This window comes from Rhopilema esculentum, chromosome 2, assembly GCF_057945365.1.
Source record: "Rhopilema esculentum isolate cy_ngs chromosome 2, ASM5794536v1, whole genome shotgun sequence".
NCBI lineage: Eukaryota > Metazoa > Cnidaria > Scyphozoa > Rhizostomeae > Rhizostomatidae > Rhopilema > Rhopilema esculentum.
This window is the reverse complement of record NC_142816.1, coordinates 1367782-1381265: the sequence shown is the minus strand read 5'-3', so window position 1 is coordinate 1381265 and position 13484 is coordinate 1367782. Positions and strand designations below refer to the sequence as shown.

Below are 13484 nucleotides of genomic sequence, written 5' to 3'. Positions count from 1 at the left end.
AATTTCGGCTTATAATTTCGACATTTCAAACTGCTGATTTGAAAGATTGACGTTCTGCTGAGATGCACAGTGAAGGAAACCAGAATTCTCAAAGGAAGAAGTTTGGTTTAGTAGCAGCTGGTATAACTGGAGCTGTAGCCATAGGCCTTTCCGTCGTGTCTGCCCCCTTTGTAACACCAGCACTGAGGAAAATTTGTCTTCCTTATGTACCAGCTACAAGTCGACAAGTTGGAAATGTTATTAAAATGTGCAATAGACATCGAAGATCGAACAGCAATGTGGAAAAATTAATAGACTTGGGCAGTGGTGATGGAAGAATTGTCTTTGAGGCTGCTAAAAATGGTTATGAAGCACTGGGAGTAGAGCTCAATTTCTGGTTAGTCGTCTACTCAAAGATAGCTGCTAGGTTAAAAGGTCTTCAAAATATAGCGAAATTTCAAAGGAAAGACTTATGGACAGTTGATCTTTCAGGGTATGATAAAATTGTAATATTTGGAGTATCTGAAATGATGCCAACCCTGAAAGAAAAATTAGAGAGAGAAATGAAATATGGTTGTAAAGTTGTTGCATGTAGATTTCCAATGCCATCGTGGACACCAGTGACAAGTTTAGATGAAGGTATTGACAGTGTATGGGTCTATGATTCTGTGAAAATGCTTCAAAAAGATAGAATGAAAGCATGACTATAATTTATGTAGTACAAATGACTGTTCATTTTAAATTTTAGAAATGATGGTTGAAAATAGTTGAATTGAATTCATGGCACCAGCTGCTTCGCTCGCTCCCAGTTTGGGTTCCTTTATTTCAGCACAGAAAGCTCCTTTAACAAGGATTCCAATGCGTTTGAGGCACATTTTCAGTGAAAATCTCAATGGGGTAGGTGCAAGATATGGAGCAGGTGCAGCTAGAAGCTCACATGATGATGTGATAAAAATGTTTCCCCTTGCTCTACAAGGAATGCAAACTGGCTTAGATCAGTTTATAAAGATTTGATATAGAGACAGAAAAGATGTTTGGTTGTTGCTGCCCTAGATGCCAACCAGTGTTTGGTATGGCTAGTGACATCAGGAATAATATGCTCAATAGAAATAATTCTAAAATTGCCTTTGTTAAAAATGGTTTTACTTTCAGAGTATGTTAGGAATTACAATTGGCTAGTAATGTACTGATTTATCTCATATAAAAGGTTACCATTTGCCTTGTTTGAAGTGAGATGTAGCAGCCAAAAAAATTCCAAGAACTGACTTTCTCCAAAGCACAACCATTTCATCTTGCAGCTATGTATTCCCTAAATACTAGACACAAATCAAATTTAATCTAACAAACATGCAAAGCAAACAAAACAAAGATAAGGATGGAAACAAGTGTTTGTTATAATTACAAATTACAGTATCTTTTAGCTGCAATAAGTTTGTGTCTATTAGTTCAGTGTCTTCCAAATGCCTAAAAAACCTCTTAAAACATAAAGCAAGGTTGTACACAATGCTTGGTTGCATAGTTCAATAACAGCACAAAGAACTGTTTCAAAATGAAAAACAATAGCACAAAATGACTATACGATTCCAAAAACAGGACACAGCACAAACAAGCCATGTATTTGACTGGGTAAACACAATGTTAACATGAACAACTGCCACTTTTTCATCTTTTACCTTCAAGATACTTATTATCTTATTCTTATCAGTTAGCCATATTACTATTTTACTCACAGGTCTATCAAGAGTATAATTCTTTGTCTATCAAGAGTATTACTCACAGGTCTATCAAGAGTTTTGGTGTCATCTGCGTAGTATAATCTTTTAATCAAGAGTGTAATCCTCTAGTGTCACTGCATTCTTTCCAAAGAAACACGTCTCCAACTTGAAATCGTTACTCAATACTTTTTAATTTGCAAAATCGGTTAAATCTATCTCAGATCTTCAGAGATGTAACCAATTATTATTGTTTTTGGCTCTGATCTTAAGTTTCAGAACAGATCAAAATGATTCTGTACTTTTAGGAGTTTTTTATGATGTTGTTTTGGGCTGTATGTTCAAAATCCAAAAATTTATTGTGTGTTGTGTTGTGTTGTGTTGTGTTGTGTTGTGTTGTGTTGTGTTGTGTTGTGTTGTGTTGTGTTGTGTTGTGTTGTGTTGTGTTGTGTTCTATTCTATTCTATTCTATTCTATTCTATTCTATTCTATTCTTAAACCAATACATATTTCCTTCTTATGCAGAATGTGAACAGTGAATGTTAAATCATTCAATGTGATCGCTGATTGGCTGTTATTCCTTTTGTTTATCAATATCAACCAAGTGTAAGTTTTACTCAGCTAAAAATAAAATCGCTCACAGTAGGGTACAGACTGCCTTTGTTTTAATATGCAAAAGTTAAATATCTTAATAAAGAAATAGATTAAATTAATAAAGTGGATAACAATTTTAAAAGTCACGAGTTAGAAAGTATTTTTATTTTCATTTCAACTTCATATGCATTCTCCCTCTCGCATTCAAGATATAGTTGTTTTTGCATTTGTATTTGCTTCTACCTGGCATCCGAAGGTAGTTTTTAGGACACTGAGAAGCTCTGCTTATCGATCAGCTTCCTGGTCTATCCTCTTCATCTATGTAAGACCACACCTCGTGATTCCTACGTCTGAAATTACAGAACACTTGTGACTCCCCTCAGACTTAGTTAGGTTTGGTCATGTTAGGGATCCAGTTTTTTGGGTCTTAGTCCGTGACCTAAACCACTGAGCCATCGAAGTGGGTGACATATTCAGCCAAACACAGATAAGTACAAAGCCAAACCCTAATTTCAGCTGTGGGGATGGGGGCTTGGGGGCAGGGTGTGGGGGTGTACACCCCCCCCAAATTTCAGAGAACTCGTCGGTAGAATTAAATTTATAACAGATATTAATGTAACAAAAGAATTTCTGTCGGTAAAATATGGTTTTGCATCTCTTACACCCCCCTCCCCAGCGAGAATGGCCACGCGACGTCACTGGACCCCAACATGAAAAGGTAGAGACAATTGATCTCGAACAATTCTGGATAGAACTTTCAATTGTTCTTCCATAGCACATTAAGAAAGTCTGCGTCAAACATTCATCATTCATGAGACCTCTCAATCCATAAGCTCGAGAATTGTTGGGCTAGAATGGTAGCCGAACACAGAAGCAGAAACGAAGCCTAGTTTGAAGTAGCTCAGGCAAAATTACAGTAAAGAAAGTAAGGACGAAGATTTGGCAGTCAAATAGGAAACCTAGCAAAAGTAGCTAGCTTAAGCATCACTGGGTGCCAGTTCGCATCTCGTCAAGGTCCAAACATCAGGGGTGTCGAGAGAGGAGTTAGAAGGAGCCAAAAGTCCGGGGTCCGTGCCCCCATGGGGCCGTAATTATATGATAAGATCTATTTACAATGCAATAAAAGCCGTGTATTATATGTAACCAAGTTTTATAAGTTTATCGCAGAGAAATGCCCAAATATCCTTGATTCATGTAAAATGTTTTTGCACATTCTTGTAAAAATCCTTAAGAAACTTTTTCAGCACTTGCAACTGAACAGAGCGTTTCCCGACTTCTCCAGGAGACTGAAGGGCGTGGCCATAGAAAATCTTCTCAACGGGGTCCTGTTTTGACAATCACCCATGGGCCCGAGCTGCCTCTCGACGACCCTGCCAAACATTGACGGCCCAACTGGGATCAATGCTGTGATTAAAGAAGCTCGTTTCAGCCCTTTGTAAAATCAGTGGCTAAGATAAGTACCGCAAAAAACACTGCATAATTTAAATGCCTTGACTGTTAATATTTATAGATCGCCTCTGTTATATTTGCACATTGAACAACAAAATTAACCGTTGAAGAATGGTCCTTTTCCTACGCTTAAAATCATGTACAACAACGAAACAATAAAGTACCAGCCCATCCTGTGATTGGTCCAAACCACGACAAAAACAAAACTCCTATCAAAATGACTTTGCCACAGTTTAACATATTTTACCGCGCATGTCCAAAACTCCAATAAATAAACGCCCTAAACTCAATAGCATATATTCATAAAGGTTTACAATAACCCGGTCTCGTTTCATATACGTTCAGGTTATTTACCTGTAACTGCTTAAAGCACGGCCAGTTTATCTCTATCCTATTAAACGCAGATGATTTTCTGTTTAGGAATGGCTAATAAAGGATTTCGTTGTACATTTCTGCTTCTTTGCTGGGCTTGCTGGCTTGCAATTGGTAGCAAATGCCCGGAAAAGACATTTGAATCTCATCGACGTTCGGTTACTGGTACAACTTATGACAGTAAATACATCAGTAGCAACACGAGATCTCTTACTGTTGCATCCCTTTTGCAGTGCATTCAGAAATGCCTCGCCGCGTGCCTTTGCTATTACGCGAACTACAAGATGCAAGAGAATCGCTCAGTTCTGTGCGAGCTAGTTAAGTATCCAAGCTGTTCCGTGAAATCGGGTGTTCTGATCACTGATGCAACTGGTTGGACTGCAGTCAAGTTGAGAGAGGTATAGATGACATTTTCTCTTCTACCTATAGATTACTCACTATCTTCGAAGATTTTGTTTTGAAATGTTCTTGCAAGGAATGTTTTTAAAAGAGGCAATTTAATTTATGCTTGCTAAAATTATCGACAGTGTAATCTTTGACACTGTAAGTCCAGAGAAAACTATCCATTGTTTGAATATGCTAGCACCTCTTAACTTAACGATTGAATCAATAACACTAATTAAAATTATAATTATTTTAGTTGATGGCTATTTTCTTCGTAGGAGATAAAGACTTTGGAGGGGCTGAAAAACTGCTGTCCACCTAGAGGTATGTATTAGATTGAGCTTTTTCTTCTCTTTCGTCATAATTTCTGGCTATATTGAATAATGGTCTTTCTTCTTTTTCTTGTTAATTTCTAGCTGTTTCGTTCCCTCTTGTCTTTTGTTAACTTGCTGTTTTATCCAAATTCTTCCCTCTCTTGACTTTCTTTCTCTTCAGCTTAACATCTATTGCTATCCCCCTTTGATCGTCTGCATATTGTTAAACTATCGGTGGGGTATTTTTGATGTTTTCAGTTTTTAAAGTTTCTTCGAATTCTTGATTTCTTCGAAGTCGTTTGCAAAATATACAACATTAAGTTTAAACAGTACGTCGATGGAAGGCCAAAGTTTGTTGCAACTCTCTCTTTTACCTGCCTTGGAATTCTTTTCTTCAGTCTCACTTTTTCTAACAGTATTTCTCCAATCAATAATTCACACTGCATCTAGCATTGACTTGTCTAGCATTTGGTTAATATAGATGCCATGATATCTATGGGTGTTATTGCGTTTCTGCCAAGAACGTGCAAGCGAGTACATGCTTAGTTTTCTTCTGTGACTTGCTCATCCATAATTTTTGAGAATAGTTAAGACTTTTGGTATTTTTACGGAATTATTATGAAAAAATTTTTTGAAACCTTCAAAGGCCCCAAACATAACTCCCGCTCTGCTGTCTCCTGTCTACCATCGCCGAGTCAATTTCGCTCTAGAATTAACCTTTTTCAATAATAAAACACCATTTTTTTTCGTCTTGGGTCGGTAGCTACTTTGTTTTGAGGGGAGTAATGTAGCAACTTATGAAATTATTTTTCTTTCAATAAACAACCCTTTTTGTTCATATTGTTCACAAACAATGATCATGATTTTATTCTCTTACAGTACGGCACCTTTATCTTACTATATTTTTATAACGTATTCATATCGTATATTTTTATGTCATTTTGTCATATCTAGAACTGGAAGAGAAGTTGGCAACCTTCTGCCAGCCCGTCTGTACATCGTATATTGACAAAAAAGCGCATTTTGCACCTTCAATAACAGATACTTCGTACCGCTGGCGCTGTTATAATTCCTCCTCGTTGTCAAGCAATGGTTACTACTTTGCGGGGAGCGGGACATACTGTACAAGAGACGACAAGATAAGGATTATTGTGAATTCACATCATGAAAGTAAGTACATTAACCAGAAAAATTTCGTCCTGGCAAAATTTCGGACAAATATTTTGACGAAAACTTCTTTGACTGAGCTTTAAATGATGAAAACTGGTTACGAAGAAATTTCTTATCTGCAAGGTATCTGCATCAAATTTAGGTATCCTTTTAATCATTAACCACATTTACATAACCCCTATTATTATCATCATCATCCACATCACAGTCGGTTTTTGAACTGCACTTACTCTCACTATCGTTCGATAAAAATACTTTGTTGGAATGTACCACCGGATCTGTAGTCACGAGTTACATAAAAACAGCGTGTTGCACTTAAAGGATAACTGACACGCAAAAATAAGTTTGGCTAAAACGGTAGTTTGTGACAAGCAAATTCCGGGAACGAAAAAAATTTTTAAATCACAGTTACCGTTTTTGAAATACAAGCGTTTTAAGTTGAGAAACGACAATTGTTCCGACAACTTGAGACTCCAGGCGAAAATCGTCACGAGTGGTCGATCATCTTTGACGTCACAAGTGACATGTTCTCAGCACGTATTGTGTTTCTCTATAGAAACCTTTAAGAAAATGCTGCGGACAAATGTTTATTTTGTGCATCTGAAAGAAGCTAATTTTGCATTTTTGACACATAATTGACTTTTTCAATGGTTTGGGACTCTGAATCCGAGTTTTATTACACTGATTTCAAAACAAATGGAGAGTTTCAGCCGTCTGAGTTTTTGCTACCAACCAGCGCTGCCGCTTGGGCAGACAGTCGTCCCTTGGCTCAACAGTGACGATATTATGAACAAAGAACAGACTGGAAGTACAAACTGATATGGAATTTCTATTAAAAACAGTGCTATTGCTACAATCTAAATGAGATCAGGTATCGTAAAAATAGAATTTCATTTCAGATTGAGGCGTCTTTGTCCAGACTGGTTTGTCTGTATGGCCTACTTTGCTGAAATGCCTATGATGCCCTAAATGAAACTGCAAGTTATTCATTATCAATGTAGCATTCTATTATTGTTTTTCAATGTTTCAAACGCGTTACTGTATCGTGATATTAAATAGTAAAGGCAGGTTAAAAGTCAACTTGTGCGGATTATATGCCATTTTCACCGGGCGTGAAGGGTTTCGGGAATTACCTTTAAGGCTGTTGAAAAATCTGGATCTACGAAATAGGCTCTTAGCTCTTAGTCACAGAACTTGATTTCTTAGTCGAAGAAAATGATTTTTAGTTGTCATAGGAATATCAACTGGCGCATTATCTTCTTTTGCAAACAATTTTGACTTGGGTAGGGGATGGTCTTTTTCAAGACTAGGTTATTCCCTAGTATCTCAACCGTTAAAATACGATAATCAAGTTCAGTGAAATTATTATTTAGTCACACTCGCAGCTCCCGTCAACCAAGGTTTTTTCTTGAATTCATATTTCTGCACCCAAAGCAAGTTGCAGGATCGCTTTTGCCGCCGTCTCCGCTAGATTTCGTTTGTCTTTTGGCTATTGCTTCATCCCCCCTCCCCCATGTTGCGATTTCATTTGTAATTATAAAAGTAAAAACTTTGAAGAAACGGTATCAGTTTTCAAACAAAGTCGACTCCTCTTTTCACAAGCTTAGAGGTTCTTTCAATGTTTCAAAGCATGCTGGTTCGAAGATATCATGGCAAAAAAATAAATTTGATGTGGATATTGGCGTCCTAGCAGACATGTAGCTAAGATTTTCTAGCTTTTTTATACTGATAAATGAAATGCCTGACAATTTTTTGTCTTTTCACCGCGGACTATTTTCAATAAAACACGAAACTTCATTTGTACTTTCACCGTTGCGGTGAAAGCCTTTACAACGGCATTGTTAACATGTCACTTGTGACGTCAACCGAGAATTTTAACAACTCCTGGCGATAATCTTGTTTCCGCTTCGGGAAATTCCCGAGTCCTGGCTGTGACGTAATTGACGGATAAAAGTGCAAATATCAGAAAAACGGTGAATCTTAGAAGAAAACTTTTTCCAGATTTGAAGTCAGCGACAAATTTTGCATAGAATAAGCTAAAGTTATTTTTGCGTGTCAGTTCTCCTTTAATTCGAGGCTGGACACTCTGATCGAGATAGAGATTGAGAGTAGATTTTTATGGCTAAATAAATTGCTGTTCGTTTTGTTATGTTTTTATAAATCATTCAAAAATGCAAACAAATGCCTTTTTGCTTCTCTGCCTACTTTACAACATACTTGTCTTTTGTCACCTATTTCAAAAAGTTCCATTTCTGTCTCTCTATATTTCATCTGTAAGAGAATCCGACCTGCGCATTAGAAATTTTACTGCAAAGAAGAAAGTGAAATTCTTTATACTTGTCAACCATGTTAAAACGCTTTTTTTGTATGCCAACTATATAACCAAGAGGTTTTTTTGGTTTATAAACTAATGCTTTTCAATTTTCTATTCGTTGAGCTTTTTAATTTTTTACAGCACAATAGATTGATGTGTGTAGACTATAATTTATAAACGTAGTAAATTCTTTTTTCATAATACACAAAGTTTTGAATCATATTAATGCTCATTAGTTGTTTCCTTCCTTATTCTATAACTCAAGTAATATTCTTTATAAACTTTCATTAGTTTCATGTGTCATTTTATGTTCTATTATATGTCATTTTGCTGCCATTTTTACATTATAACTTTCTTCTTTCGTTTGGCATATTTCTCTTTATCAATTTTTAAATTTTGACATTTATTTATTGAAGGAATTTAATGATTTCATTCCAAACTTGTTTATGTCTTTCGCATATTGAATTTCGTATTATGTGTTTATGCTACACAGGTATTAACCTGTCTGATTGTTATCTATATTAATATTCTTTTCTTTTATAAAAACAGTTAATATTCCTCTTTTTAGTATAACATTGCTGTTTATTTTAGTCTCATCGGCAGCTTACAAAATAGGAGCAGAAGGGGAGTCCTGTGGAGCAGTTTGTGCGAAGCTGGGGAAAATCTGCTCACCACACCTTCTAACATTGAACAGCGTCTACCACTTTCACCGCTTGGGTGTTAGCTGTGAATATAACAAAAATGCTGCGGACTGTTTTCATTCTAAAGTGGAGCCCGCCTACTTGCCGGGAACAGGAGTCTGTGGTGGCTTTATAAATGTGCCACTATACTATGATTGTGCCACAGGGGCTCAACCGGGTCTTCGAAGACTTTGCAGGTGTGTCGATCCTGGTCCATAAATTGATGCTTCTGAAGTCACAGACTCTATGATGTAACACGTGAAAATGCGCTGCAAGACTTTTAAACACAGTTTTCCATTTCATTATGGTAATTACCGTCATCAGCAAACCTTCAAAGATATTCGAAGGAGATATCACTTCACGAAAATCTCGTACATCTTTGCAAAAATCCTTTTGTTTTCGAGAATAATCCTCACAAAGTCCTTATAAATCCTATTGCTTTAAAAGAATCGCGTACGTTGTTTGGTAAGAAAATTGGTCCTTGAAGTATTTGTGTTGGCTCCATCACAAAATTCATCACAGCATCGCACTCTCTGTCCCACATGAATTGTTATTGATTCATTTATCAAGGATGATGTTTGGACTTCAAACTTTGAAGAGGATTGACATCGAATATGAATGCATTGTTGCCATCCTGATTTGTAATAAAACATAAACATGGCCAGTGCTTTCCATTTCTCATTCGAATTATTTTAGCATAAAGCTTGCCTGTAGAATCTACATTAGTTCCGTGGCCTCCCTCATAGCTGTTTTTTGTGGTTTCTAGATTTTCTGCACAGGGTACTTTTATTGGTTTTTCTATGTTTAGCTATAAGTCTTGTTGAATAGGAAGTTGAGTAGGTCCTAAAGAAAAAATTGCTTAAATTTTATTGGCATTACAAAAGTTACAAAAAGTGCTCTGTTTTTAGTCACTTCATATTCAGCCATTCTTTTTCATAATTTAGTGATTTTGTGTTTAGTAATTCACTTATTAATAAATACCTATTCACCGATCTATTCATTTATGTGTCTATTTATGTATTCATTATTTATCAATCTATTCATTTTTAAACTGATAGATCAACTTATCTATCTATTCTTTTGTTGCAATTATCTTTGTAGTTTTTTCACTGCTGGAGATTTCTTGTACAATGTGCAAGGCAGGTTGCTAGATGTTCTAATCTTGATAATATATTTGATAATGCTTTGTGTGATAAACCTCATTGCCTTGTCTTGACATTCAATTAGCCTCTTGGAAAAAGTAAATTTCTAGTCAATTAAATCTTTGCCACCGGTGCCATATCTAAAGCTTCGTGTGACTTCTCTCAATGTAGCCCTTCTTCGCAACTTAAATTATATCGCCTGTTGCAAAAGCTGCCACTAGGATATGCAATTAAGACTTAAAAAGGTTTTTCAGATTTGATTGAAAAATAATCTTACAAAATGTTAAAAAATATATTTCTTTCTCCCAATAATCTGTACATCAGAATAGAAATGTCTCCACCATTATTTCATGGCCAATGACATTTTTTTCACTGAATAAACATTATTTTCATTTAGGAGCAAAGATTTGACTTCATTTACTAATAGATTCACTTTGCTGGTCTTTATTTGCAATAGTAAAATACAATTGGAGTGAAAAGGTCGCCATCCAAGTTGCCAAACAGAAACTGATAAAAGGTCATTGTACTTTCAAGGGCAGACATCTTTCAATGCATCGCCAAGAGATATAAGTTCACTGGAATCTGGTGTAATTTTTAAATCACAGTTGAAAGAGAACTTTTAATGCAAAGCTAGAGGGCAATTTTAATTCGAAGCCATGTGACCGGACCTCATGATTAGGGCGCTAAATAAGAACCCTGCAGTAGAAAATAGAATTAATTTCAAGAAGCAAAGAAATAAATGTGTCTTTTTAAGACGGAAGGCGATTAAAAATCATTTTAAGGAAGCAACTAGACATGGAACTATGTCTAAAAAAGATTTTTGGGATCTTGTTAAACCCTTTGTTTCAAATAAAGGAGGACTTATAAGCAGCGATATTTCTCTTGTGAAAAATGATACCGTCATAACAGATGACCAAGAACTGGCAGAAATTTTGAATGATCATTATATAAATATAGTAGAAAAATCCAGCGGTAAGAAGCCCATTAGCCTTGCAAAAAATACTGGAATTTCTGACGACCGCCAAATCGTTCGCTTGATTCTTGATAAATATAAAAACCATCCTAGTGTCCAAGCTGATATTCAAAGCCCAGAGGAAGTCCTGGCTACTGTCACTTTTCAAGAGATAGGCAGTCATGAAGTTGCAAAACTATTAAAATCCCTGGATGGCAAGAAATCTACTAGTGAAGATCAAATTCCCCCGAAGCTTGTATCCTTGGCTGCAAATGAACTTACAAATACTTTAACTACGGCAATAAACTGTAGCATTCGAAATTTTCGTTTCCAAAACGGTGCAAAGAAAGCGGCAGTTTGCCCACTAGATAAAGGGGAATCAAATCGTACATTAGAAAAAAATTTCCGGCCAGTTAGTGTTATCAATACCTTTTCAAAGATATATGAATAAGTCTTAAAAAATCAATTGGTTCAACATCTTCAACAACAACACGCTTTCAGTGTTCATTGCTGCGTATCGACAAACGTATGCAACCCAACATGTTTTGATACGTTTGATAGAAGACTGGAAGACTAGCCTTGACAATGACTATCTCGTTGGTGCAGTCTTAATGGATCTTTCGAAAGCTTTCGATTGTATCCCACATAATTTGCTTAATGCAAAACTGCATGCCTATGGACTTGAGGAAAATGCTCTAGTTCTACTTTATTCCTATCTGAAACAACGAAATCAGTGTGTTGGGATAAACAGTTCATACAGCTATTTTTAATATGTTATGTCTGGTGTACCCCAGAGCTCTGTGCTAGGACCAGTCCTATTCAATGTTTACATAAATGAATTAATTATATTCATAAAACAAGCAACGCTCTATAATTATGCAGACGACAATACACTTTCTTATTTTCCTAGAAACATGCGTGATCTTGTAAATACCTTGCAAAAGAAACGGGAATCGCCTTATCATGGTTAGAACAAAATGAAATGATTGCAAACCCTGAAAAATTTCATGCTATAATTCTTAGGAAAAACAAGACAAATACTAGTGGGAAACAAATGATCATTAAAGGTAAAAAAATTCAATCTGAGGAGACAATGGAGCTTTTAGGAGTCACTTTGGATTACAAACTTGATTTCCATTCACATATTTCGAATCTTTGCAAAAAGGCTGCAACGCAATTAAATGTTCTTAAAAGATTGAAGACGTTTATTGGTTTCCAGGAGAAAAAGGTTCTTGTCCAGAGCTTCGTATATTCCAATTTCAGTTATTGTCCCTTGGTCTGGTATTTTTCATCGTCTAAATCATTACAGAAAATTGAACAGATACAAGAATGTGCCCTAACATTTCTCTATAATTTTCATACAAGTTCGTATAACGATCTGCTTGTGAAGGCAGACAAATGTACGATGCTCGTCGCTCGTCAAAAAATTCTATGTATTGAAATATTCAAAACAGTAAAACAGCTAAACCCACCTTTTATGCAGAGTATTTTTGAATTACGTTCGTCAAATTATTCATTAAGAAATCCGAATAACTTAGCCCATGTTAGACCTTACCATACAACATTTGGATCCAAAAGTCTTATGTCAATCGGGCCACAGATTTGGAATGGCCTACCCAACGAGTTGAAATCCGCAGAAAATTTAAAGAGTTTAAAGAATCTGATAAAACAATGGGACGGACCGAATTGTAAATGCAGTGCCTGTCAGTTTCTGCCAGAAAATGCAATGTAATCTTTAATTTTGTATCCATAATTCCTTTTTATGTACTAGCTGGTAGCTATATTCGATTTTGATTAGTTAACATTGTATATTTATGTATATATTGTTAGCTATTGTTTTTAAATCGAATTAAGATAAATTTACAATAACAACGCTTATTTTCAAAATTTTTTTTGATACTATAACAGCAAGAATGAAAGCGAATCAGAAATTGAAAGCAGAAGAAAGAAACTATAATAATATAACAGAAAGAAGTAAAAGCAGTAATCAAAAGGCATACATGTACGTTGGTAACAAATTTATCACGGTAAAAGATGGTTTTTGATCTTTTTAAATATGTTTTGGTATCAGTTGTTTTTAAAAAGGGATTGTAGAGAGTTTCTTCTTAATTTTGATCATGATCTTCTAATAGAGCTTAAAACATTTATAAACCCATATGTATTTACATATTGCTGAAGAGCGTCCAAAAACACGTCTGCGTAGTAGCTCAGCATGCGCAAAAGGCGAAACATGCAAAAAATGTTGAAAACCTATGTATAGGTTTGGAATGGAGCTTTCCCTAATCGTTAAACTTTAGGATTCCATGGATTCTTCTGTCACTGCCCATCCCCCCTTCTGTAGTAGGAATACATGTAATTAATTAACATACGTAATTTTTATGCTAACCTCGCTTACGTTTGTTCACGAGTCGCTCGCTTTCTC

The 13484-nt window shown here is 35.8% G+C and overlaps 1 protein-coding gene across 1 annotated transcript; it reads left to right on the top strand.

Moving 5' to 3' along the window:
• Window positions 1–62: 62 nt before the first annotated feature.
• LOC135695339 (uncharacterized) lies at window positions 63–11757 on the top strand. The gene is made up of 5 exons (XM_065214404.2): window positions 63–618; window positions 4155–4504; window positions 4769–4814; window positions 5759–5974; window positions 8880–11757. Exons 1-5 carry the CDS (start codon window positions 63–65, stop codon window positions 9185–9187), a joined length of 1476 nt encoding a protein of 491 aa, XP_065070476.2. The 3' UTR covers window positions 9188–11757.
• The last annotated feature ends 1727 nt before the right edge of the window (window positions 11758–13484 follow it).

What these genes read in the sequence shown, in the direction of transcription:
- LOC135695339 (XM_065214404.2), top strand. Translation starts at nt 63, where the DNA reads ATGCACAGTGAAGGAAACCAGAATTCTCAAAGGAAGAAGTTTGGTTTA. An exon ending in AGTGACAAGTTTAGATGAAG is followed by an intron (nt 619 to 4,154) that starts GTATTGACAGTG and finishes TTTTCTGTTTAG; the next exon opens with GAATGGCTAATAAAGGATTT. An exon ending in TGTGAATTCACATCATGAAA is followed by an intron (nt 5,975 to 8,879) that starts GTAAGTACATTA and finishes TGTTTATTTTAG; the next exon opens with TCTCATCGGCAGCTTACAAA.